The sequence below is a fragment of the Ambystoma mexicanum genome, chromosome 7p (genome assembly GCF_040938575.1).
Source record: "Ambystoma mexicanum isolate Mex_15411 chromosome 7p, UKY_AmexF1_1, whole genome shotgun sequence".
In the NCBI taxonomy this organism is placed as follows: Eukaryota; Metazoa; Chordata; class Amphibia; order Caudata; family Ambystomatidae; genus Ambystoma; species Ambystoma mexicanum.
In genome coordinates, this window is record NC_090939.1 from 903,753,238 (window position 1) to 903,780,601 (window position 27,364).

The window sequence follows — 27,364 nt, forward strand, 5'->3', positions numbered from 1 at the left end:
AGGTCCCTAGATATTCTAAGGCCACCTCCCCTTGTCTCAATCTTTGCAGAAAAAGAGTCAAAGGGAAGATCCAGAAGCTATAGTGTTTCGACTGGCAGAAACACCTAAAACTGGTCTTTGGGCTAGAGAACGATTTGAAGACACAATTGATAAAGTTTCATCCTTTGTCGCATTCATGGACAAATACCCAATTAGACAAGAGACCCAGGCTTGGGAAATGAGGGAACCTCAATCTAAATCCCCCAGGCTTCATACATCTCCAACACATACCGTCATTGACGTTACTGGGGGACGGAAGTGTCCATTACTCAAGGACACTGTTTTGGTTGTTACTGAGCAACCACAACACATTATAAGACTCTCAAGATCCTCTGTCTTGTCAAGACGAGGGTGGTGATGACCAAGGGTCTTGGTATGATGACCCTAATGAGCCTACCGGCTATGACCCAAATCAACGTGACATTTCCTTTTTACAGTCTCCTTATGTTGGACCTGAACCAGATCCACTTCCACCATTGACGATCAGCTCTTATTTAACGATCTACTTAAAAGAGCTGCAGATCACTTAAAAATCAATCTCAGGACACAGTTGAGGCATTGGTTTTGTAGACGACATTCTACATGGAAAAAAAGCAGTCAGTCAAGACCTTTTCATTCAATTAAAATGTGAATTGCCCTGTCATTAGTTTCACCATCTCTGACACGAACAATGAACCCAAGAGTTTAGAAAGTCTTTAAGTCTGCACCATCAGACCCCCTCTACATTAGGAGCCATGTGAAGCCAGATTCTCTTGTCGTCACCACAACAAGAAAAAGAGCAGGCGTACCATTGTCCAATACTGAGGCACAGACAAAGAGTGCAAGAGACTATACGCTCTAGGCAAAAGAGTAACCACTTCTGAGGCTTACTCTATTCCTATAGCTAACAACTCTACTCTACTTGCCAGTTACAATACTCCTCAGAGGGATCTGGCACAAAACCTCTTGATTCAGTATCCAAGCCTGTTAAGTCCCAGTTATTAAAATTACCAATGAAGGAAAGCAATGTTCTTTAAAATACCCTTGATTCAGCTGAGACCTCTGGCAGAATCATAGCTTAGGGGACCTTTCCCAAAACGCCCTTCATGGCTTTGTATTTCAGGATTTAAACCGAAACTCGGGCAACACTAATAAACATGCCCATTGAAAACACTGTTATCTTTGGACATGCTGTAGATGACGCTTTAGAGACCGCAAATAAAGAACATGAAACATTAAAAACACTATGACAAATATCCAACAAGCCCTTTATTCAAAACCCAGTGTTCATTTCGGAGCCAAGGGTACACAAGAGCCTCACAGTCTGCTGTTGGGTCCACTTCATTCTTGTGGTACACTCCTGAAGGACAGACTACCTCTTTTCAAACCAGCCAACAAAGTGCTTTTAAAAGAGGCAAAGGACAGGGCAGAATTGCAGCCTCTAGAGGTTCTGCTGCCCCCTTCAACAAATGACGTTCTAGTTCAGGTCCCCTTCCCATGCTTCCCCAGTAGGGGGGGGTCGCATAACTCTTTTCCCCCATGCGTGGGAGGGCATATCATCGAAACAGTGGGTGTTAACAACAGTGGCCAAGGGATATTCAATGGAGTTCCTGGAAAGACCTTGCCACCATCCTCCAAGATCAAGGAGAATATCTCAAGAGCATCACCTCATTTTACAAGAAGAAATACAAACACTACTACAGAAGGGAGCGATAGAGCTAGTTTACAACGGTATTTATTTAATATACTTCCTTGTCCCAAAAATGAATCTAACCATGCACCATGTCTTAGACCTGCATCCTGCAAACACATATGTCAAGTCACAAAATTTCAGGATGACAATGCTGCAGGATGTAATCCCTCTACTAAAACAAGGGGATTACATGACAACGTTGGACATACAAGATGCATACTTTCATATTTCAATGTTGCCAGCTCACACAAAATACCTAAGGTTAAAAATGGGAAAATCAGACTACCAATTCAAGGTGTTACCCTTTGGAATAGCCTCAGCACCAAGAGTATTTTCAAAAGTACTTGTGGTAGTAGCAGCGCACATGCACCAACAATCCATTCCAGTGTACCCTTACTCAGACGACTGGATAATAACAGAGGACCCTCCTCATGTATGCCTACAAAACACTCAGCAGACAGTCAATCTACTTTTTTAATTAGGCTTCTCAACCAATGAGAAAAAATCCAGTCTCTTACCCAGTCAAGTAAAACAATTTCTAGGGGCACTGATTCGAAAACAAGACGTCCTAGTCTTCCCCGCCAATGAGTGGGTCCAAAACATGCTGTTTCAAATTCCACAGTAGGTCGTTAATCAACCGTACAAAAGAGCATACACCTTCTGCGAATAATGGCTTCCTGTATTTACCTTGTGCCACACGCCGTTTGCAAATGCGTACTATGCAAGAGTGCTTGGCGAAACAATGGTTGCAAGCAAGCGGTCTATGGGACGATCTCGTGGTTGTTTCACATCCCCTCGTTCTAGCACTGCAGTGGTGGGCAAAAGAGAACCTTTTGAAGGGCAAGCCTTTCGCGACCCCTGCAGTGGAGGCCACTGTTGCAACAAATGCATCCCTATCAGAGTGGGCAACACATGTTCTCCATCAAACCGCGCACAGGGTGTGGACACAAGCATTGGCAGAGATGCATATCAACCTTTGAGAAATGGTAACGATGTTCAAAGCTCTTCAAGCTTTCAAAAAACAGCTGTTAGGGAAACCAGTCCTCATGCTGACAGACAGCACCACATTCATGTTCTACATAAATAAGCAGGGAGGGACACACTCTCCAGGGCTGTCCAAACTAGGACAGAACCTTTGGTTACGGGCTCTGAAACACAACATGTTTCTCCTATTGCACCATGTTCCAGGGGAACACAATTCTCTGGCAGACGTGCTAAGCAGAAGCATAGAACTACCATCAGAACATGAGTGGTAATTTCATGCAGACGTCCTACACAGCATGTTCACAAACTGGGGTTTTCTAGACATTGATCTCTTTGCGACCAAAGAGCACACAATGCCAAGACTACACATCCAGGTATCCCCAGACAGAATTCAAAGGTAACGCACTGTTAATGAACTGATCAGGGAAATTTGTGTACACTTTTACCCCAACTCCTCTTCTCAACAGGATAGTCCACAAACTGCGCAGGAACAAGTCAACATGATCCTGATAGCTCCTATGTGGGCACGTCAAACATGGTATTCACACCTGTTGAAAATGTCTCTCTGCCCTCCGATGAAACTGCCATGCCCTTTCAAAATGTTACAGAATCAGGGGACAACACTCCATCCATGCCCTCAAACACTGAACTTGGCAGCCTGGCTCCTGAGGTAATAGAATTTGGTCACTTAAATCTAGACCAAAGATGTATGGATATCTTAAAGGAAGCACGCAAACCTAACACAAGGCACTGCTATTTCAACAAATGGAAATGCTTTGTCTTTTGGTGCAAAACTCACAACATCAACCCTATTGACTGTTCACCTTCTCATAAAGTACCCTATTTACTATATCTTTTAGACTCAGTGTTAGTCTTTAATTCACTGCAAGTGCACCTAGCAGCACTTTCAGCTTAGACCACTTCGCAGAGTAAAATATTGTGGTGAAAAGTGCCCATAGCTAAAGCCTTCATGGAAGGGGAAAAAAGATTATACCCATCAATTTCAAATCCAACTCCTGGATGGGACTTCAATGTTGTTCTTACAAAGCTCACGGGTGCCTCCTTCGACTCAATGCTTAAAGCCAGTCTTAAACATCTCCCTTACAAGACTGCTTTTCTGGTTGCCATTACATCTTTAAGTAGGGTGAGTGAATTACAAGCTCGCGCAGTTCAAGATCCATTTGTAATAGGTCACAAGAACAATGTAGTATTACGTACACATCCACTTGTTCACCTAAATGTATTTCTACGTTCCATGGTAACCAGTCTCTAGAACTTCCTGCTTTGTTTCAAAACCCAAAGAATTCAGCAGAAAAGAGCCTCTAGACACTGGATATCAGAAGTGCTGCCATGTACTGCATACAAAAGACAAGGCCACTAAGAAAAACAGACTGTTTCTTTGTGTCTGTTACCACAGGAAGAGAAGGGGACCCTGTCTCTAAGTCGACTATTTCAAAATGGATTGTCAGATGCATCGAATTGTGCTACACATTAGCAAGAGAACCTTACCTTTCACGCCCAGAGCACACTCAACTCAGGGCACAGGGGCTACTCTAGGTTGTATTGCCAATGTACCTTTAGATGCAATGCAGCTACTTGGAGTTCTAGTCACACCTTCACACAGCATTACTGCTTAGATACACATTCACAAGCTGACACACAAGTGGGTCAGGCGGTGTTAAAACATTTTTTTGCCACTGTACCTTCTAACAGCCCACCACCTTCTCCCGGTACTCCTCGCTAATCTATGCAAAGCATGCGATTCTAAGCAGATCGACAAGCCTTACAAAGCAGACATTCCTTACCGTAATCGTATTTCTGATGCTTGTATCTGCTTAGATTCACATGCGCCCACCATTCCTTCACTTTTGAGTTGAAGATACATAGACAACTAACACCTTTGTTTACTTCCTTTACTCCACATACATTTCATGCTACCTCACATCAGAAACAAAACAATCAGAGGTACCTCGACGAGTGAAGGACCATGGGTACAGTACACGTCACACTAGGGATAGTGTTACAAACATGCCCGGTCGATGTCCCTTTTCAAACTTTTGTGAAAAAAAACTATGCAATGCCCAGCACCTACCAATAGATGTTGGCTAAGCAGATACAAGCATCAGAATTACGATTATGGTAAATAATGTATGATATATATATATATATATATATATATATACCAGTAGGTTCACTTACAGTGCATCAATCAATACGTAATCAGGTAAGTAATCAAATGCACATTAAAATTAATAGAACCAGTACTATCCCAATTCCTTTTCACTTAAGAAATCCAGCCCTAAGATATATGGGGCCAAGTGCCCAAAAGTCACAGATTCCAATACATGTTTCAACCATGGAAGGTAGTCTCTAAAAGGATGCAATAGGCTTGTGTTTGTTGATTTCAAACACTTCCGAACTATTTAAAAGTGAAATATATTTGTCCTAGAGTTGCAGGTTCGAGTGCTTCTTCTGGTTGGCTCCAACTGCAAGATGCAATACCAGAAATTTGAATAATGTAGACTGTCGCAGTGCAGATCCCTCCAGGGCACTTCACAGGATGGATGAAGATGAGTTTCAGCGACAGTCACCACTTGCAGGCAGCGACAGGTGATCTTCCAGGCACGACCATAGAAGCAGCTCCAGCTTAGCCTCCTTTGATGCTAGATGCTAAAGCTTTCGGATAAGGCGACGTGTGGCACAAGCTGGAGACCACCAAAGTTTCAGGTTTGAATGTGGAACGGCAATGTAGCCTACGAGGGAGCTGGTCAGTCCAGGGAGTATTTGAGGAACACTTCTGAAGGCTGTTACGGCATACAACCTCGAGTAGGCATCGAGATTAGTTGGTCTCACTAGACCAAGACCAACGGCTGAAGCACCGACAAGGGTCTTCTAAAATCTTGCAAAGGAGCAGGACTTCACTGGTCGGTCACTGGAGAGGATGCTGGTTCACTGCAGAAATCGTCCCCAGGTCAACAGCGAGCTGCTCGTCATCATAGGATTCTTAACTCCCACACAGATCTGAAGAATGGCTGAAGAAATCCTCCTCTTAACCAGAATTGGAGCTGGAAGCAAGTCCAAACCCATCAATGGAAAGGATGTACCACGTTCAAACAGCTAATAGTTGTCCAATCAGTGAAAAATACTGGTTTCACATCTGCCCAGCAGCACACTCTCTGGCACCAAAGGATGTGAACTGGGCCCAGACAGTCCCAGTCCCCTCCCTTGGCTCACACACAAAGGCTCAATAGTCTGCAATAGCAGCAGCTTTCCCGGGCAAGTGCATGACCTTATGTGAGATTTCCTAACCTGAGAAGGTAGGAAGAAGGCCAAACTACAACACCGCCAAAGAACAGTTGAAAAACCTTGTGGCACAGCCATCTTTGGGTGTTAGACGCCTTTAGTAGCCATTTGCGGTAACAGCGCATGTTCACAAGTAAAATAAATCAAAAACAGTAAAAATGGAACTGCTGCCACCAGCTTGTCAAGCACATATAAAAAAGTAACCAAAAACCCATAATAATAGGTTAAGGGGATACAAGGAATCTCCAGTGCGCTGTATGGTGATGTGTTCAGTTGATAAACAGGTGTCCAAAAGGGAAACATAGTTTCTCAGTACTGACAGTCTTAGGAACTAGTCAGTTTCGTCATAACAATTAGTGCAAGGTTAAGTGAGGTTGAAGGCTTTACTTTCCTTAAAAAAAGACAGATTAAAAAATGAGCAAAAAGAACAGTGTTTTTACAACAAACTACCATGATTTTTCCTGACCGCGAACACCGGTAGCGTTAAATCACAGGAGCCATGTTTTTTAAGATGGCATCTGAGCCCCTTCTGTAAAAACAGGTCCCGGTCTTTTTTTTTTTTTGTTGCCATTTCTTTGTGGAAAGGTCCTTTTAGAGTTATGCTCTGCCCGTCAAACCAGGTTTGGTTCCTTTGTTCATTCACCTTTGGCGGGCTTCAGGAGTGAAGACCACCTCTAGCGCCCGAGTGTCTGGGGTGGGCAGGAAGTGAGGGAGGTGCCCGAAACTCCCTGTGCTTAGTCTTCTGGGAGACCCAAATGCATTCTGTGGTGATTGGCTGGCTGACTGTCCGGCAAGGACAGCCACCCTGCTGGGCAAGTGACAGCTAGGCTGGAATGAATAGGAGAGGACTGAATAAAAGGCTGGTCTCTTGACCTGGAAGGCAGAGTCGACCACTGGAACGAAAGAACCGAAGACGAGCTTGAAGAAGACAGCTGCTGCAACTCCTGGACCGTTGGTTTGCCCGGTGAAGCCCTGCTACAGGTCTGAATCTCAAAGTTCACCTCGACAGAGAGGCCCCTTCAAGGACGACTTCTCCCTTTGAGTTGGTGGGGCCAAACATCTCGACAGTAAGCCACCTGGACACCTTATCTCGGAGCTGGTTGAATTTCCACAGAGTGCTGCAGGAAACCGTATAACTAGGGAGAGGGACACCAGTTTGTTTGCTTTACTCACAGGAACCGAAATCAAAGTTTGCCAAGTGCCAGCCTTTGACTGTCTCAGTGCAATGCAGGAGTCCCCCGAAGTCCTCCCTCTTGTCCCCACGACTGAGGCCTAGGAACAGCGAGATCTGCAGGAACTGCCAGGAACAAAAGTATTCGGCTGCAATTCGGCTGCATCTTTTTCTTCATTTGTAAGGTACTGTGAAATGAGACTGAGAGTACTTACCTCTCACAGTGAAAGTGCTTGAAACTTTTGCAACTCGCAGGCCTAATCAGCTTGTGACCCAACATATGATTCTTCTTTTAACAAACGACTTCTGAGAACTTTGGCAGAGACATTTCTGTTTTCTTACCAGAACTGCTTTATCGTATCCAAGACTTTAACCCATTGACTTTGGCCTAGCCTATTGAATTGAATTGATTCTTCTGGTGAACTCAAAATATCTGCACTATATAAGAAATAATGTATTCTTTTGATGTCTGATAACCTATGCCTTTTTGCTCCTCCTTCAAAGTATTCTGAATGCCTCAGAAACTTAGTGTGTACAGTACTGAAGTATATTTGTGTGTGATATTTAACTGCCTCCTTCTAGTGAATCTTTTATAACTGACAGTTAAATAAATTAATAAGGATTTAACAAAGAAACCTTGAGTGTAAGAGTTAAGTTGAACACCTGTTCTTTGTAACATCATTACTGCTCACATTCCCCTCTTGAGATAAGCCTGGCTGCTCAGCTACGCTACCAGAAACTGTGTAGTACAGACTTATACCAAAGGTTGGTTTTGCTTACACCTGTAGTCCTAGTTGTGTGTAGTGGTCCCAAAGGGTACTACATACACATTCTGCCTAACACTGGTGGCAGGCGGTGAGGATACATTGTAGAGTTGTTACATTGAGAGTTCTGCTTTATTTTTGTTCAAATAGTAACCTTCAAAAGGCTAAGCAATTTTAACATGCCCGATATAGATAACTTCAGACAGGAAGCCCTGATCATTCTAACAGTAGATCAACTGAAGGATATTTGTTAAGGACAGGTTAAAGGAAAGAAAAATGAATTAATTGAAATATTGTTGAATTATCAAATTCTGAGAAGTAGGACTGTCACCCCTACTCCTTCAGCAAATGTGGAAAATGATGAGGATGATAATGATGTAGAATATAACTCTAATGTTATTGAAGGGTCAGAAGAGTCAGAGGATTCTCAGGATTTGAGCCCCTCTGCACCTCAACAAGCTCTTAGGCCTCAACCTTTAGCCACAGGGACCTTACCAGGTCCAGTACTGAGTCCAGAATTTGTTGCTCTTGAAAAAATGAGACTTGAGTTAGAGTTCACAAGGCTCCAATTGCAAACTGAAAGTAAACATCAAGAAATCAAACTCAGAGAAATGGAAATGCAACATGCTCTTGAAATGAAGAAATTGTCTCTTGAAAATGTTTCTATCCCAGAGTCTTCTAGGTCTTCCAGCCCGAGGTATCACATGCCTAAAGAAGCTGTGAGTATGCATGAGTTGAAACTTGATATTTTGGATTGGTTGAGTGCTTTTGAATATAACTATGGCACTCAGGGTTTCACAGGGAATCAGTTGATTCCTTGGCTTCTGTCTAGGCTCCCCTAGGTTGCAACTGATGCTGTAATGGAGGTGGGGGAATTTGAAAGATTGGCTTTGATAGCTAGATTTGGAAAAACTCCTTCCCAGTACCTTAGGAGGTTTAGGGCCCTCAAAAAGACTGATGTTACCCCTTGGGCTACCTGGGTGTGTGAATGTTTGAAAAACTTAGATGGTTGGGTTAAGGGTTACAGAGTGAACTCTTTTGAAGGAATGAGAAATCTGTTTTTGTTAGAATCTATTTTTGATGCCTGCTCTCCTGAGCTGAGACAGCATTTGGGCGACTCAAATGAGATTGACCCCAAAAAGTTAGCAAGAGCAGCTGGCCAACAGGGCCACTCATAAGGATTCTGGGGCACTCATAAAAAGGATGATGGGAAGCAGCACAAAGGTGAGAACAAAGATATCTCTAATTCCAACCAACCAGAAAAGGCCCCCAAACCACATAAGGGTAGATCCCCTGGGAAACCTGGTAGATCTAGTGAATCCTCTGGTGCCCAACGAGAGGGAGGTCAGCAGAAACCCCCATTCCAGAGAGCATTTGGTAAATGCTATGTCTGTTGGTCTGTAGACCATCTGAAAGTAGATCCCAGATGCCAGGGTAAACCTGCAGGGGTCAGCACTGTCTCCTTAGCCTTCATCCCTGAGGAAGAAGTACAAATGGCTAGTGCTCGCTTTCACCTATTGGCTGGAGAACCCTTGGGTGTTCAAGAAAATGTATCCTTAGAGCCCCTGGGTCTGGGTAAGAAACATAATATGGATGTGTATAACTCCATTCCAGATAACTCCAAAGGGTATTATATGGACAGTGTTCTTGTAAATGGCCAGGACACCCCTGCCATGAGAGACACTGGGGCCGGCAGAACAGTTGTGGATGAAAGCTTTTTTAAGCCTGCGGATGTTGCTAAGGCACCCAAAGTTCCCACTAGATTTGCCGGAGGCCCTGTCCAATTGGTTCCGGTCCAATTCTACCAGCTCTCATTCAGTGTAACCATATGACAGTGAGGATTCCTGTCAGTATTCAGAGTGAGGTGCCTGGGAGAGTCCTGTTGGGGATTGACTTAAAGACTCTAGGAGTAGTGTCCAGTACCCCTAGGCCTCCCAGTAAGAGTAAACAGAACCAAACCAAACTGGCTAGAGAGGCAACATTAAGAGACCACTCTGAGCCTGTGGGACCCTCTACACTACAGAGACCCCCACAATAAGCCCTTGTGTTAGTAAATTGACCTCTAACCAAGGCAAATCTGAGGCTAGAATAGTAGGGAAACAGGGGCCCCAATCAAGCTCCATCATTGCCCATCCAGTTGTAAAGTCTCTGACACAACCTGCTTCGGAGGAAGAGGTGGATAGACAAATTGGAACCCTCTATAGGCCTGTGAGAACTGGTAATTCTCAAAGCTGGTGGAAAACCAGGAAAGATAAGTCTAAGGCTAAACACCTTAAGACTGTTGGATCTTCTACTGAAGACTCCAGTATAAATCCTAGTGTTAGGAGGGAAACCTCTAAACCAGGTAAAGCCAGATCTCAGAGGAAGTGGAAGCGTGTACCTTGTTTGACCACAGCCCCTCCAGCCAAGATACCCGAGACCCAACCTGCTCTTGTAAGAGTGGTGGTGAGGAACCATGGAGGCCCCTCTAGGTCTAAGGGATTCCTTTCTAAGGGCCCCTTAAAAAGCCTATTGTAGGTTCAGAGGTTGTCACAACTTCTGAGGGACTGTTAGATCAGATCCCCTATACCTTAAATAAGAAAGATGTGCCAAACAAGGTTTGTAGGTCATATAGCTTGCAAATGAAAACACCTGATAAAAAGTGCCATAGCAAGGGTTACACAAGGTTGCTGGTGTACTCAGCAGGCCATTTAACCGGCTTGCAACAGGAGATCCATCCTGGTGGGGATTAGATCCTCCTGTCGCTTAGTCTGGGGGCAGGGGGCGAGTGTTAGGGAGAATTCTCATAAATGTGCCAATTCCTCCCACGTTAGAGTCCGCCAGCTCTTTTGCTAAACTTTGGGACTTGGAACTTTTTAAATCAATGTGTTTTACTCTTGTGTTTTCTTTGGTTATGGAGTCTAACCAACTCCGTAGGCATCATCTTTTCATTTGTGTCACACAGCACCTTCTGTGCGGTTGCACAGGGGAAACCTTTTCAGGCTTTCCCAAGGGTTAAATACCTTCTCTGGGATAAACTACTGTTTCCCAGAGTAAGTAAAGTGAAATTGACTTTACTAGTCTCTTTAAATTCCTAGACCCAGCACACCCTATCCAATAAAGTGCTGGAGGGGTTACTTAGTATCCCGTGTCTAAATATTCATGTAGCAGTAAAATGCTACCCTTTCCCCTTCCAAATGGCTGGGGGCAGTGGTTTTACAACGAACTACCATGATTTTTCCCGACCGCAAACACCTGTAGCGTTAAATCGCGGGAGCCATGTTTTTCAAGATGGCGTCTGAGCCTCCTCTGTAAAAACAGGTCCCGGTCTTCTTTTTTCGCCATTTCTTTGCGGAAAGTTCCTTCTAGAGTTTTGCTCTGCGCGCCAAACCAGGTTTCGTTCCTTTGTTCATTTGCCTTTGGCGGGCTTCAAGAGTGAAGACCGCCTCTAGCGCCCGAGTGTCTGGGGTGGGCAGGAAGTGAGGGAGGTGCCCGAAACTCCCTGTGCTTAGTCTCCTAGGAGACCCAAATGCACTCTGTGGTGATTGGCTGGCTGACTGTCCAGCAAGGACAGCCACCCTGCTGGGTGAGTGACAGCTAGGCTGGAATGAATGGGAGAGAACTGAATAAAAGGCGAGTCTCTTGGCTTGGAAGGCAGAGTCGACCACTGGAACGAAAGAACCGTAGACGAGCTTGAAGAGGACGGCTGCTACAACTCCTGGACCGTTGGTTTGCCCGGTGAAGCCCTGCTGCAGGTCCGAATCGCCAAGTTCACCTTGACAGAGAAGCCCTTTCAAGGACGACTTCTCCCTTTAAGTTGGTGGGACCAATCAACTCGACAGTAAGCAACCTGGACACCTTATCTCTGAGCTGGTTGAATTTCCTCAGAGTGCTGCAGGAAACCGTATAACCAGGGAAAGGGACACCAGTTTGTGTGCTTTACTCACAGGAACCGAAATCGAAGTTTGCCAAGCGCCAGCCTTTGACTGTCCCAGTACAGTGCAGGAGTCCCCCAACGTCCTCCCTCTTGTCCCCACAACTAAGGCCCAGGAACAGCGAGATCTGCAGGAACTGCCAGGAACAGAAGTCTTCAGCTGCATCTTTTTCTTCATTTGTAAGGTACTGTGAAATGAGACTGAGAGTACTTACCTCTCACTGTGAAAGTGCTTTAAACTTTTGCAACTCGCAGGCCTAATCAGCTTGTGACCCAACATATGATTCTTCTTTTTACAAACTACTTCTGAGAACTTTGGCAGAGACTTTTCTGTTTACTTACCAGACCTGCTTTATCCTATCCAAGACTTTAGCCCATTGACTTTGGCCTAACCTATTGAATTGAATTGACTCTTCTGGTGAACTCAAAATATCTGCACTGTCTAAGAAATAATTGTATTCTTTTGATGTCTGATAACCTATGCCTTTTTGGTCCTCCTTCAAAGTATTCTGAATGCCTCAGAAACTTAGAGTGTACAGTACTGAAGTATATTTCTGTATGATATTTAACTGCCTCCTTCTAGTGAATGTTTTATAACTGACAGTTCAATAAATTAATAAGTATTTAACAAAGAAACCTTGAATGTAAGAGTTTATTTGAACACCTGTAATTGTAGACCTCTGTGTAACATCATTACTGCTCACATTCCCCTATTCACATAAGCCTGGTTGCTCAGCTCCGCTACCAGAAACTGTGTAGTACAGACTTATACCAAAGGCTAGTTTTGCTTACACCTCTAGCCTAGTTGTGTGTAGTGGTCCCAAAGGGTATAGCATACAAACTCTGCCTAACACACTGACTGCTCCAAGATTCCCGCCACGTTCTGCTATTTTGACTAAATTGGAGGCTCTTGTTTGTGAATGTAAAGACCAGATATACTAGTTGATCTCTCATTCATTCTGCTGGGTCACACTCAGGCAACCAATCACTCAGAAGGGCATTCAGCAGTCAGTCAGCCAATCAGGCATACAGTGCATTCAGAACATCCTACTCCCTCTCAGACACTCACAACAAGGAATGTGGATTGGGACAAGTACCCAGACATTCACCACTACACACTGCATTCATACCAGTTTTGGGCAGGGCTGTCTCAGTCATTGTACTTCATACTAGAAACCAGACATCCACAACAAGAAGTGCATATTGGTCACACACTCCATTCACCCAGGTCCCACCCACAGGGTGTACCCACAACATACAGTCACTTGGAAGGCTTCAGCCAGTCTGGCTTGGACCTCACAACAACACCATATATGGAACTTCCACCTAACAGCCAGTCAGCGGGAAGGGACAGAGTCAGGGCTTGCCAGGACTTTGGGAAAACAAGGTAACAGGCAATAGAAAGCAAGAGACCACAGGGGCCATCTTGTTTCCTATCAGGAATCAACTGATTCCAATGGCAGGGCCTGGGTATCCCAAAATGGAGGATAGTCACAGCACCTGTCAAATTTAGCATGGAGCTGCCACCAGCCCATACCCTGTTCTGAGGTGCACACAAACATACTAGGGCACAGGGTTGTACCCCCACCCATGGGTGCCATAAGGGTATCCCATGGGTCTGTACACCAAACCAAAAACAGGAATAGCTGCACTGCCAGGAGTCCCACATGGACTCCTGGGCAGAAAATAATACAGACCACAAATGAAAAAGGACTACAGGACAAGGACTGGGAGGCCCCATCCCTCCAATGCATTTCCAGCATCACAGTGACCACAGGGATAAATGGGATTTTTGGGTTGGCCAGTCTTATTTAGGCAGATGGAGGGGAAGGCCAACTAGGGCAGGTTAAAATAAAACGGGACACAACAATCCCTAACCCATCATCCTGGCATACTCAGTCATGCTGTAAATCTATGAGACACTTAGCCCAACGCCTGTCACAAAAGTTCAGGACAACATAATCACAAAACCAGGTGTTTCTCCCTACAACCTACCTACGCCAATCTGAATGCCATAATAACTGCTGTCAGGTTTATTAATGTGCCCCCTGCCTGTTTAGTGTGGCCTTATTAATCCAGGCCTCGTGCACTCCACTACTCCATTATGCAAGTCTTAGAACATTGGTCGGACCCATTGATTAATTGATTTGCCCCCTCAAATGAACTCCAGATGGCTGCCAAAGGGTTTGTACTCCATTAAACCCATTGATCCATACCCTTGTACCACTTGCGTGATAACACCTTCTTCGGGATGGTCTTCGTGCAGTATAAAACTTCCATTTATCTAAGTTTAATAAAGGCATTTCATAATTTGCCAAGCACTTTCTACCACTTTGCTTGCCAAGCCTATCCGTTTGCCAGCACAGCAATTTGAAAGATCTCACCTTCTGCTTCTGTGGTGAGGGGTTTTACATAGTATGGAGCTTCTTTGTGGTTCTCAAATGGTACCCAGTGGTATGGAAATGGTGGTGTCTTTTTTTCTTCATGTAGTGTCTTTTGCAAGAGTAAACCCGGAGGAGGGCATATGCCACGTTGCTTTTCCCAAGATTCAGCAGCAGTTTTACGTGTGAAATGCCTTTTTTAACCTCAATGAATGGGAGTTTTATACTTCACGAAGACCATCCTGAAGAAGGTGGTACCACGCAAGTAACCACCGAAATTGATAGATATACAGGTAGTGATGGCTAGGTAAAACCTGCCACATACTACGCCATAGTAGTTAGGCTGAACCGCTATTATACTGTTCAACTAGCTGATTAGTCTTCAAAAGTATTGATTAGTTTTTATGATATATGTTTTAACTAGGTCAAAACACATAGGGTATAGGCTAATCAAGTTGAATATTCTTCACTAGGCGTTTTATCTTGTCCACTTTCCTTTTATGCTTATAAGGGGATTTAGACAGCTACCCTTTGTTAGAAAGCAGTTTTGTAAGGAATCAGAAAGTCACATTATCGGCCTGGTTTACAACAAAAAACATCACTTTATTTCTTATTCTATGCACTAATATGCAGGCGGCTCACCAGTGCTAAGTTTGGATAGCCCATGGTATAGGAAGGGTCAGTTAAACAAATTCTCTATCCTACCTTTATTTCATTTGCTCCAGTTGCACTTAAAACCTATTATACAATACTAAACACACATACAATAGCAAACTTCAGGCCGCAGATTTTTCCCTGTACTGATTACATGTTTCCCTGTACTGATTAAAGATGTCACCTCTTAAGATTGTTTTTTAACACAGCCACATTGCTGAATGCGATAGTCGCTCCCAGAAACAAATTGGGTTTGTCTGCCCACCTTTTCGTGTTGAAATATATAGATCGGGCATAACCTGTTAGGTCTTTTTCTAGGAAATTGTCGCCCCCCCCACCCCTTGGGTTTGTTAGACATCACCATGCGCCTCCTCCTGAAACAACCCACTCCCATCCACTACAGAGATGGCACAGCCAAACTCACATAGCAGCCCTGGACATTTACCCTGTTGAACCTTGTCAATATTCCCTGTCTTGTGACACATGCTTACTGTTCGTATCCATCCTGTTTTGACGGTTAAGGCCTGCTCAGCTAGCACATGCTGCCGACATTGCAGACTTCATAACCAACAAACATCTCAAAACCCTATTTATTGATGAAACTGGCTTACACACTCCTTCCTGGTCATCTTCGATGGTCTCCTACCCCACGGCTACTGTATCCAAAATACTGACCACACAGGAACAACTGGAGGTGTTGTGGCAGTCACCCATAAGTTCGATTGGCCCTGCATGGTAATTTAAAAGCTCTGCACACAGCTCCTTCAAGGCCCTGTCATGCCAATTCCCCATCTCAGACAACAAGAATACACTCCATCTTATTTACAGGCCATTCGAGGGTAGTGATAAGTAAATCAATGATCTCTCCAACATTCTCTCCTCAGCAAGGGTCCCTTACTCTAATAAAATCCTACTTTGCGATATCAACATCCCTGGCCGAGATCATGGACCTTAAACAGATCATACTGTCTCCCACACATGTCAAAGGCCACCTACTTGATATACACTTTACCTCCTCCCTGCTCGTCTCATGCACAAACATCCTCCCCAGGATTGGACTGTATATGCCGTAATCACTCTTCTATCGCACACAGAGCTGCCACACAAAGGCCAGGCTATTCGCCCTGTTATTGAGCTCTGCTTCTTCAAGAATGTCTTGCTAGACACATGAGAGGCCACCTTTGCAACATTTCCCACCACAGGGAATGCCTCAACCCTTCTGGATATCTTCAGCCACTTCACCAAAGAACTACTAGATGCCCATGCGCCCTTAAATTCTAGTCACCCCAAAATCAGCCGTCCGCACCATGGTACACACGCAAGCTCACCGCCAACAGATGCTCAATCAGATCCCTAGGAAAGAGGTGGTGCAAGGACCACGACCCATAAGATCTTTCATCCCTCAAATCCTTGTACACCCAATCCACACACGATCTCCGAAGGTGAAATCAGGTTTTTACACCTCCACCATTGAGGCAGCCTCTAAAAGGAGCAAAGCCTTATTAGAAGTAGTCAAGCACTGTGCCAAGCCTACTCCTGACCAAGAGGTGCCGGCTTCACCAGAGAAGTATGACAGAATAAATATCGTCTTCATTAACACCATTTTGGAGATCAGTGTTCTCAACGATGACTCAAAACTAGATGGAGCCCAGCAACCCAACCACCTCAACCAGGCCTTGCAATCCTGGACTGACCTCATCCCCCTCTTCCTTCTAAGGCTCTCTCATGCATCAGTCTTCTGCTTACTTGGACAACCTCCTCCCAGCCTCCCTTGTTAAAAAACTCACCAGCGAATTGTGAATGTGTCTCTGTCGTATGGGCCCTTCTCAAAAAAACCTTGCTTGACCCAATAGACCTAGCCAACTACAGACCCGTTCAAAAATGTTCAAGAGTTTTTATTGAGTTTTCAACAGCATTGGTATGCTGCCTTCCCCTATCTCCCACTCTTCCCTAACTACTACCCTTGTTCTATCAAACATTCTCTCACTCACTGCTTCACTCACACAAAGTGGTACAACTCTCTCTCACTAACAATACCTTGCCTGCACCTCTGCACCAATCTCTGCCACAAACCTCTCAGGACTGCACTCAGCCGTCCATCCTCTCTCTTGTCTTACATACAACTTTCAGGCCTCCTGTCCTCACCCATACAACTCACACTCAGCCTTCCATTCATTCCCCTTACATCTAGCTTCCCAGTCCTGGCAGCCAAATTGTGGAACGCTGTCCCCTTGACTATCAGAAACCTCCCCTCCTTCAACCTATTCAAACACAGAGCCAAATGTTGGCTAGTCACTACCAATGCCCAAGCTACATTCTAAAACGTGATGCAATAACCTATGTATGGATGTACTATTCGACAAACCATGTATCACTGCACTACTTACCTATGCATACTTCTATGCTATATTTATTGACTGTTATATAATCACTGTATGCAATTTATGTAACCATTGCTTTCAAGATATGCGCCCGGTAGCCTCCGGGCCTGGTTTGCGCTATACAAATAAATAAATACAAATACAAATATACATACTGTGCTCTTCCCAAACCCAACTCCTGCCCTCCCTCAGTGGTTGCAGCGCTCACCTGACTCTCAGGAATAAATCTGTGCCTATCCTTTCCCAAGGGGTTGTATTACACAGGTGAAAAGCTTTTTAAAAACTCCTAAGGCCTGCCTTCTTCTCAAGCAGTTTTGTTTGCATTCTCTGATGGGTTTCCAGCTGTTTATCTGGTGTTATGTGGGTCTGCAAGTTTGTTTTCCTTTTGTCATGGTAAGTTTTCTGCTTGCCGGTATGCTGCACACTGTTTGCTGTGAGGGAGATTCATAGTCCATGTAAGTTGCAGCATTTTCTATTTTCCGCTCATCTGGTGTTTTGGATCTAGAGGCCCTGTAAACGTCGAGAGAACCAGCAGTGGAAGTTATTTGGTGACAGAAATCGGCACTGTCAAATACATTCATAGCATACATAGAGGGAGTCTATTGACTGGGGCCCCCCTTTGTCTTTTTTTTATAGGTTCAAGTGCCTGAACCCATCTCACATCCTAAAATGGTTGTCGTCCCACCTATGCGGCAGACAGCAGGCCACATAGATGGGCTCATTCGTTTGGCCACTAAAATTAGATGCTTCTTGCAATCTTTAAAGTAGTAGGGGGTGATCCACTAAATCGAAAGCGGACGATAAGTATAATACCATAAGCATCTTGGTTTGACCTTCATTTATCCTTTTCTTCATATTGGACTTCAAGTACAACTGGGCATATTCAGTGCTAAAACCAGTCTTAAAGCCTGATTGCCAGTTATTAAGAATAGTATGATTCTTCAAATATTCCAACACTTGCTCATAAGTCACCCTGTCCAGTATATTAAGCAGAAATGGAGAGTTAGTTATAGGTCTATAGTTTGTTGGCACAGTAAGATCGAGACCCTGCTTTTTTAAGAGAAGGATAATCCAATCTCCTTTCAGTCGGGTGGGCACATAACCTTCCTTCAAAGGGCCATTAACAACTTTAGTAATCCTACTAATCAATAACTCTGAGCATGATATAACAGCTGTAGCTGGAAAAATATCTCCTTTATAAGATGACGGTTTGAGTTTTTTCAAAATAACCCTTAAGTCATTTTATGAAATACTCCTAAAAGTAAAAGGTGAAGCCCTGGTCTCGCCCACAACCCTAGCTCCTGACTCTTCATTTATAGCTACCCACTCTTTTGTTGACAGTAACCTTTCCTTCCGAAAGCATATAGTCAAAAAGGTGCAAACTGTATGGCTACAGATCCCAACACCCCACAAAATCAAACTCTTCTTCCTCCCACATGAGTTCCTCATAGTGGTCTACACCTTGTGGTGTCACACATCAGGGAAAAGAAACTACTGACTTTTCTGTGCTGAAGGTAGAAAGACCGGACCACGCGATGACTCATACCTTGTTTCCTCTCATAAAAAATGATTTCACAAGATCCAGGGACTCGGATGGTTCAGACACGGGTGCCAATCCTTTTATTTGAGAATTCTGCTGTACTACTAGCCAGATTAGAGAACAAAGTGACTAGGATCACTGTGGTATTTTAGCAATATTGCACTGTGAAACAACTGGAAAATACCATTTCCAGAAGCAAAGTCATAGTACACGGGGAAAGTGGCATTCCATATTAGGATGATGGTAGATGGAGCTCAAACCAATAGTATGGAGAGGTTTGATTATTGGTTTTAACATTTTCGGTGATCAGCAGATGGTCAGACCAACTAGAGGAAAAGGCCCCATGCTATGAGCCAGGCAACCAGCAGGATTTTTATGTTCAGTTCCAGTTATACTGCCATCTCGGTTGATGCTGCCACTGGCATCTTTTCAGGAGAAGGCTGGCACATGGGGCGTAACTGGGCTTGTCCCAAAACTTAGTATCTCTGTGTATGAAAATTCAGTTTTAGGTTTGCGTTTGAGGTTGTGGGAAAGAACTCAAGGCAGTAGTAGTAGGTGATCAAGACATTCTGCAAAGTTGGTGTGAAACCTCAAGGCACAGCCCACTCTTTTCTCTGTTGCCCTTATTATAAATAACTATGTATTAAATGGCCAAAACCTACCCTTGTAAATGTCATGCTTTGTACAGTCATGGAGGCCCTGGCAACCATATGCAAAACTGAATTTGCGCCTTTACAATTTGTTGTAGCCCTATTCCTGACAGAAGCACAGGGGATTAGAAGGATAATTCTGAAACAGCATAAATCCTGTAATAGTGAGAAGAGGCGAGGTTGACAGTGTTTTTTTAATTTAATTTAATTATTTAAAGCACATAACTAGCTCGAGAGCAGTGGCATGACGTACAGGGTGTGGCTAGCCAGGTTTTGGCTGGCGTCTTTTAACAATAGCGCAGTACTGTGATTTGCAGCCTGTGCGTCTATCAGCATTAGTCGTTGAGTCATCAGTCAGCTGCTTTTGAAAGTTTGTACTTGCAGTTTGCTTGTTTGAAATGTTTAGTTGCTTGATGCTTATGAATAGTATTAAGAATGCAGTCACTTATGTTTATTCCTTTTCACTTTCATCTTTCTGAAAATAAATGATATTTTAGCATTCATTGATCATGTGTTTTATTGTGTAGAACAGCTTTTAGTCCTAGGAAACAAAACAATGTTGGTTCAAATATTAGGAGGCCTCTGTCTACATCAGACAACAAATGTTTACAACGATCTCAGCTCCACCCAATACTTGTCTTCCCAAATCAGACGTTGCCAACCGTGCTGGACTTTTCGTAGGTTTTGTTAACGGAATAGTAAGTATCCAGTAAACGCACAATTGAACTGCTTGGAAGTTGGAATCACTTTTGATCGCTTCCCACCCTAACCAGCACTCTCTCTTAATTGTTCTCTATCATTTACTTTGCTGTTTTCTTTTTTCTCGGTTGCAGAGTCCAAACCCATTATTTACGTTCAGTGTAAAAACACATGACAGAATATACTACATGGTTGCACCAACGCCAGAGGCCATGAGGATATGGATGGACGTTATAGTAACTGGAGCAGAAGGTTACACGTACTTCATGATATAGCGCAGCAAAATTGTTGTTTGTGACATTTGCCAAACATTCCTACGAACCTGGTGCAGTCTTTCGAGTGAAACAACACCATTTTCTCACTGCAATATCATTTGAGAATCAATTTGAAAATAAATTGATTCTGCAGGAAGTCATTACCAAAGAACATTTCAAGGTCTGTTTGTTCCTGTGTATGTTATATAGCACCAGAAGACTAAACTCTACAACATCTAATATTTCAGTATATGAACTATTTCTGCATAGAATTCTATCTGTATTTTTTTTATCCCTTTTAACGATACGCACATATTTTTTTCCCTGATGTTGATGGAATAGTAGGTGTGTCATCAGTGTGGACTCACTGGCTAGCTGGGACCATGTACCAATGTTTCAGTGCCTTTACCTCACCGACAAGTAGATGTACAGTGTGTATTGATGTACACCATCTAAACTATGTGAGTGCCAATCAGCCAAAGTTAGGGCCAAATGGAAAAATCTTGACCAAAATAGATGAATTTTATGAAATTCATCAGCACATTCCTTTACAGCATTGAGTGGTAGGTTATAAGCCAGACAATCATTATAATAAATACACCAGCCTGTGCACAATAGCTTGAAATATATTACCCTGCACAAAAGACACAATATATCACCTCCAGACCCTGCAAGGTTGTTTTTATGCTGTGGAAGAGGGCTCACAGAGGTGTTTCTCAAGCAGCTTTTTTGAATTATTTGTGAGTTACCACCCTAGATAGGTCCCTTGGAGATGGTTAAGTCATTTAGTAATGTTTGCAAATAGGGGTTTGACCACTTTGATGGTAGAGTGGGAACATGGCACCAGTACTAACTCTTTTGCAGCTGCAGAGTTTATGAAATTAGAGGGCAAATATCTGCATCATTATTTAGCCTTAGGGCCTCATCACCAGTTTGGTATTCTTAGCAGTGCTGACCACCAAATGCATTATTGTTACTTCCTGTGTTAATGGGCCTGATTGTAGGTATTTGTTTCTTCCCTATTCTGAAGTCTCACAAGACTTTGTTGGGGAGTGGCTGCATTAGTGAAACCACAATTACTTCTAACACAATTACTGCCACCTTTTGTTTTGGTAATACCTCCATTCACAATCAGGCAATTTTCATGAGTGGTCAAACAGCCGTATTTGGCAATGCCAGTTGTTCTACCATTGCCACTACACTCATAGTTGGTACTTTATTGAAAATCTGCCTTAGCACAACTTACTGGCGAGCCTTGATTTTTTAATTTATATTTTTCCTAAGTAGAGTTGTTCAATTGTTAATATGTTTAGGGAAGGGCTGCACTGCGGGTCCTGTTTCTGAGGCTGATCAGAAAGCTTACACAATGAGTTTCACAAAAAGACGGAATGCCCTAAACCTTGTGCAAGGTGTAAAGCATTCCGTCCTTTTGTGAAATACACTCATAGTTGGGCCTGCAGTGATTTTTTAAAATCAAATCAAACATCTTTATTGTTCATGGACTTTCACATGCAGCCACAAGAGGAATACTCAATAAAGAATAACACCTTAAAAAATGTCATTAGCTGGTCCCTTTTACTCTTAAAATAAGGTTAAAAAATGTCTTGGGGACATAAAGTATCAGTTAAAGCGCAATACCATATAGCCAGAGTATCTATATTTGTGTGAATACCTTTTTTTTTTAATAGGAATAGCAACTTTAAAAAAAATGACTTCCCTTCATTTATCATTGATGGATAAAGGAGAACGTGAAGAATATCCCGAACAGTAATGTGACTAGAGGACAGATTCCTTTGTTATGAGCAGGACTGATCCACACTCCTTCTCTAGCGGAGATTCAAAGATCATCTAATTTAAATGAAAGGTAAACACAGTTTATGGGCATTTAGTTCACAAGAATATCTCTGAGTATAGAACTGGAATTGATGTTGACAGTCTTATCTGCAGCACGTTACTTTCTGCATTTTCAACGGCTTGTATTGTGTTTGCTGGGCAGTTCTTAATTCCATGTAACAGGGACGGAGGCACTGTATCCCATATGCCTTTTCCAGAGACTTCTGGCTCCAGGTGCATGATTGAAAACATTTCTTCATACCTGCAATAGTTGCAACTTCTTACAAAGTGGTTGCCCTTAGAAGAACATTTCTAAGTATGCTGTTGTCACATTTATCTACTAAGGCGCAATGCTCCTTCAATAGTTCCAAACATTCATAGTTATTTGACCACAGGCACCTCGTACTCGTTCAAGGTTGAGAGACAATTACCTCTGCTATTGAGGCATTTATCTTCCAATCATTGACGGGACGATAGTCGCCAGGGCTGGAGCCAGCAAAGTTCTGTTTTCAAGCACTGGAGAAAGTTAACAAGCTGTGCCTGTACTTTGGATGAGCTGCTACAAAGAGGGAGAAAAGCAGGGATGCAATTGTACATCTCTGTTTGGAGGTTGAGTCTTCTGACATTTTTGTTCATCTTATCCTTTCAGGGAAGAGTTTTTCATTGGTTTGTCCAGCACCGGACAAAAGGTGTTTGCGTTAAAACTCTTAACATGTGGGGGATTCATAGGTCTTTCTTTTCTTTGAGGATCATCAGTGGCATGGGCCTCTCACTGCATGATTATCCCATGTTATTTGTATACAAATGGATAGGGTTGAATAAATATCTTTTTTCATCATGTTATAAGCAACCAAGAGCTCAGTATCCGATTCTTTCCAAAAAATAATTTGGAGCACAAGCCCGTTTCTTGCTAGCACCAACATGTTAAAGACAAACATCTTGGACACGTTATAAAGATATTGTATGCATTCAAAATCATCAAACTATGAATGAGCTACTGATCAGCAGCAAAGAAGTGGTTACTATGTAAAGAATGTCTTACAATTTACTACCTGCAGACACTTATGTTATTCATGCAGCACGAATCTGCATACTGTTACCCATATTTGAAGCACAATGAAGTGTTATAATATGTCACAAATGACAGAGTTAGACAGTAGAGTTCAATCTACAACCAAGGTATTTCTGAATTTGAATGTTATGCCTTAATCATGCAATCACAACAAATGCTGCCCTGTCTCCTTTCCTCTGCATTTCTTCAAAGGTATGCCATGAAAATGTATACCTGTTCTAGAATTCTTATCACTGCACACTTGTTTAACATATGATTTCTTGTATTTCCATAAGTTCCACATATGATACATTTGTCTGTTTTTTTATCATTCCCATTCGCATGGCATACATATACTTGTCATTTCTTCTTTGCTATTAAACTCCCACCTTCACATGTTCTAAGCAGTAAATAGGTATTTGGACCCTCCAGCCAACAAGCCGTCCTTACTGGTAACTATTCAACTAGATAATATCCCAAAATTGTGCTTGTTTCATAGATTTCACAATTTATACCAAAAAAGGTTGCTTGATTATAACCAAAGTGTTCTGTGTATATCATTACTCACTTAATTTAGAATTCATATCATTTCAATGCGTTTATAACTCATCATGTTTTTCATCATAGAATCAATTCATATTTTCATTCAATGTCCAATTCCTCAATATTACGCCATATTTGATTACAATGATTATCCTGCAGTCTTGTCCATACTGTTTATTTCATAATCCATCTACAGTTCACCAACTATTAATTATGTTTCAAAACACTTTCCAATTTCATGCATATTTTTCTTTTGTATTGTATTTGCATACACTTTCCAATTCTGTTAAACTAGAATATTCATTATTTTGTTTCAAAAACACTGTCCAATTTCTTACATATTTATTCTTTTGTGTTTTATTTCCATACAATTTCCAATTCTGTCAAACTATTCTACTGCCTTGTGGCAGCACTTGTTTCGCTTAGTGCTCACTTTTATCTCGTGGTCACCTGTGAGCTTCTTCAAGGCCTTATTTCTCATCCAACACCAATCAATGTCCTTTCATATTTAATAACATATCAAATAGTTGACCCAACATAATCACGAGAAAAAGAAATTAACAGAAAGAGAAATTACACGAATTAGAGAATTAATTGAACTTAATTGATCTCAGAGTGTTCACAAATCTTCACTTCATTATTTAGTTAATCTAATCAGTGAAAAGTGGATTTCAAATGCACTACTCAGGCTGTCTTTTGCAAACCCTCCCAACAAAAAAACATATTGTAATAAGAAAAAACACAACATGTGTATTCCAAACATTAGTTCAAAAAGTATCATTTTCTTTTTCGCAAACCAAATGAATGTTCTAACTACTTAAATACATATGAATTTGAATGGCCTAGCTGAATTTGAATCCTGTGTTTTTCTCATGTGGGAGATACTTTCTACTATCTATCTACATCAAATTCCCAAAATATTTCTATCCTTTGTTATGCAGAATAAACTGCAAATTCAAAAGGAAAGGTATGATTGGGCATATCATATATGTTTCTGTGTTCCAAATCACTATAATTCTCTCAATTGTCCGTGCAAGTTTATTCTTACCTTATCTTTTACATTCATGGATTTCTCCTCAAAAATAGTATTTTTCCTATGTAAGGTAAACTATTCTTATTTCATGCTCTGCAAGGATAAAAGCACAAGTCACATGCTTAATAATACACCACTCGTTTTACCAAAGAAATGCATGTACAGGTGTATTCTAATGCTGCCTACCTGCATCAGCCGTGTCTTGATAGAAACATGGCATTCAGAGTTACAAGATCAAAGGGCGCCATTTTGAATCTCCATTTATAGCATGCTGGTCATCATAAAAAGGGCTTTTGCCCAACTCTATCTATCTCAAGCACCATATTTGAATGCAATTGGTGTTCATTAAGATAGATAGACTAGCACCAACACCTTATAATATGGAATTTATTTCTTCATTCCTAGCTCCATATTTATTAACATTCTGAATGATATGCCTGTTACTACTAGCCCTGACCATTATTATCGCCGAATCCATTTATTTATTTATCAATTTACTTTATGGAATATTTTATAAGAAACTTATCTTTTTCAAAGACCTATGCTGATCCACATTCTTACATCAATTAAACTTCTCATTAAATCTTATCACACCTAACTTAATTGTCAGACAGGTATGCTGGGGTAATGCATTTGATCGCCCTACATCATTATTTTCATATGCTTCATCATTCCAAATTGCAAGGGATTGGTACCTACAATGAATATTTATATTTGATTTTAATATCTCTATATTATTGTACATTAGCCCAAAAATGAATGAAGGTCATGGTCTATGTTCAAACCTTTTGATGTACTTCAAAAGAAAAATATTATTTTGGCTTCTTGTTCTCTTAAACTTTTTTCTTTGTCTCCTCCTCGATTATCACTCAAAATTCTCCTAATCCCACAGAAGCGAATCCACTGCACAGTGTCTACTCTATGCTCAGAAATCCAATGCTGCGATAAGGGGCATCTAACTTCTTCAATTTTCACGTCTCTGATATCTTCATATATTCATAGTTTCAAGGATCTTTTCGTACTCCCAATGTATACTTTACCACAAATACAGGTTATGCTACATGGCAACTTTTGCAATGAATACATACATTTATTTCATGTGTTTACTGTAATTATCAGAGAAGCATCTACGCTCTTCCTTGCTGATAACGTGCATTTAGCCAGTCCACAAGGTTTATCACACATGTTCCTGGTCGTACCAAACAACATGTATTTTTATCACTTGGAATCCTTCCATGTTTCAAACACATTCTCCCCTTAAAGCGATATGCAACACATCCATGATCTCCACCTTCCATTCTTGGGTACCAACATGCATTTGACCCAAACGAAAATGATGTGTGTGTGGGAAGTACTCTGGATACCTCTTTTTGCATAGTTATATTAGCCATTCTCAGTGGAGCATTACAAGTACAGAAGCCAATGACAGATAAGTCTATGAGGACAATCTATTTATCTTATATCACACTAAGGTTTTGTATTTAAACACAATATTTAGTGTGTCGAAATATATCCCTTATACCATCTTTACCTTCTTCCTCTTAGTCAATGCACGAGGATGCTGGCCATCAAGAATAAAACATGGCTTTTGTGCCTTAACAGAATGCGTGGGCCACCTACCTACTAGGTCCTATGCATCCTTAATACCACTACAAATATTGCTTTCTAATTTTTCTCATACAGATATCCTCTCTTTTTCTGTATTTTTGTTAGCACACGTATCAGTCAGCAACCAAATAAACACAAGAGACAGCTAAACACTTTAGATAAAGAATCCACAGCATATAATTATACACATACAACTAATATGCATTAACAAATTGCAGACAGTCACTTGGAATTACTCTTACCAGTTTCTTATTTATTACTAGTACCCTGGCTTGCTGCATAAGTTACAACTGATAGTTCATCATATAACAAATTCCTTTACGCAAATATGTATTAGCCCCATTATGGAAAGAACTCATGTCTTTTCTAAAGGGTACTACTTATGCGATTATATATACATTATTTGTTAAATATCAAAGTCCCCCAAGAAATGAAGATGAAGCATCACACCACAAACGCAAACTCAAACATAGGTATACATATTTTTATATGAAGAGACTTGTGTAGGATTTAATTATTCACCTGGATGTGTGAGGCTTACCAATCCAGTCACCATTTAAGTAACAAATGGCCAGTTGTCTTCTTCCTGTCAGAAATATACATGTGAACAAGTGCCTGCTCAGGTAGCAGAGTAAAGCAAGCTAATGTACCTTACAGCTGCCGAGACCCTTTGCCATCTCTAGGTGTTCCCTTACAACCCCACCACAAAAAGCAGCTAATAATACCAAAACTGTACCTTCTTTGTAGCAATCCTATGCTATATTAGTGTCATACAAGTTTTGCCCGACAGTACATTTGGATGACAGAATCACCTGCTCTGCATCCTTTTTTTAATTAAATAGGTTGTTGTGTTACGCAGGAGGTTCGAGAATTTTCTTCAAAATATGTATG

At 42.0% G+C, this 27,364-nt stretch overlaps 1 protein-coding gene across 3 annotated transcripts in view; it reads left to right on the forward strand.

The window, feature by feature from the left end:
* PHLDB2 (pleckstrin homology like domain family B member 2) overlaps positions 1–20,571 on the forward strand; it is a 705,124-nt gene extending 684,553 nt beyond the window's left edge. For 2 of the 3 annotated variants that reach the window (XM_069637185.1, XM_069637186.1), the window contains exon 17: positions 20,286–20,562. In XM_069637185.1, the coding sequence (XP_069493286.1) occupies positions 20,286–20,426 (141 nt within the window). In that variant the 3' untranslated portion in view covers positions 20,427–20,562. Of the gene's footprint in view, positions 1–20,285 lie in introns of all 3 variants that reach the window. The other variant, XM_069637184.1, reaches the window with a different exon arrangement.
* Positions 20,572–27,364: the final 6,793 nt, after the last annotated feature.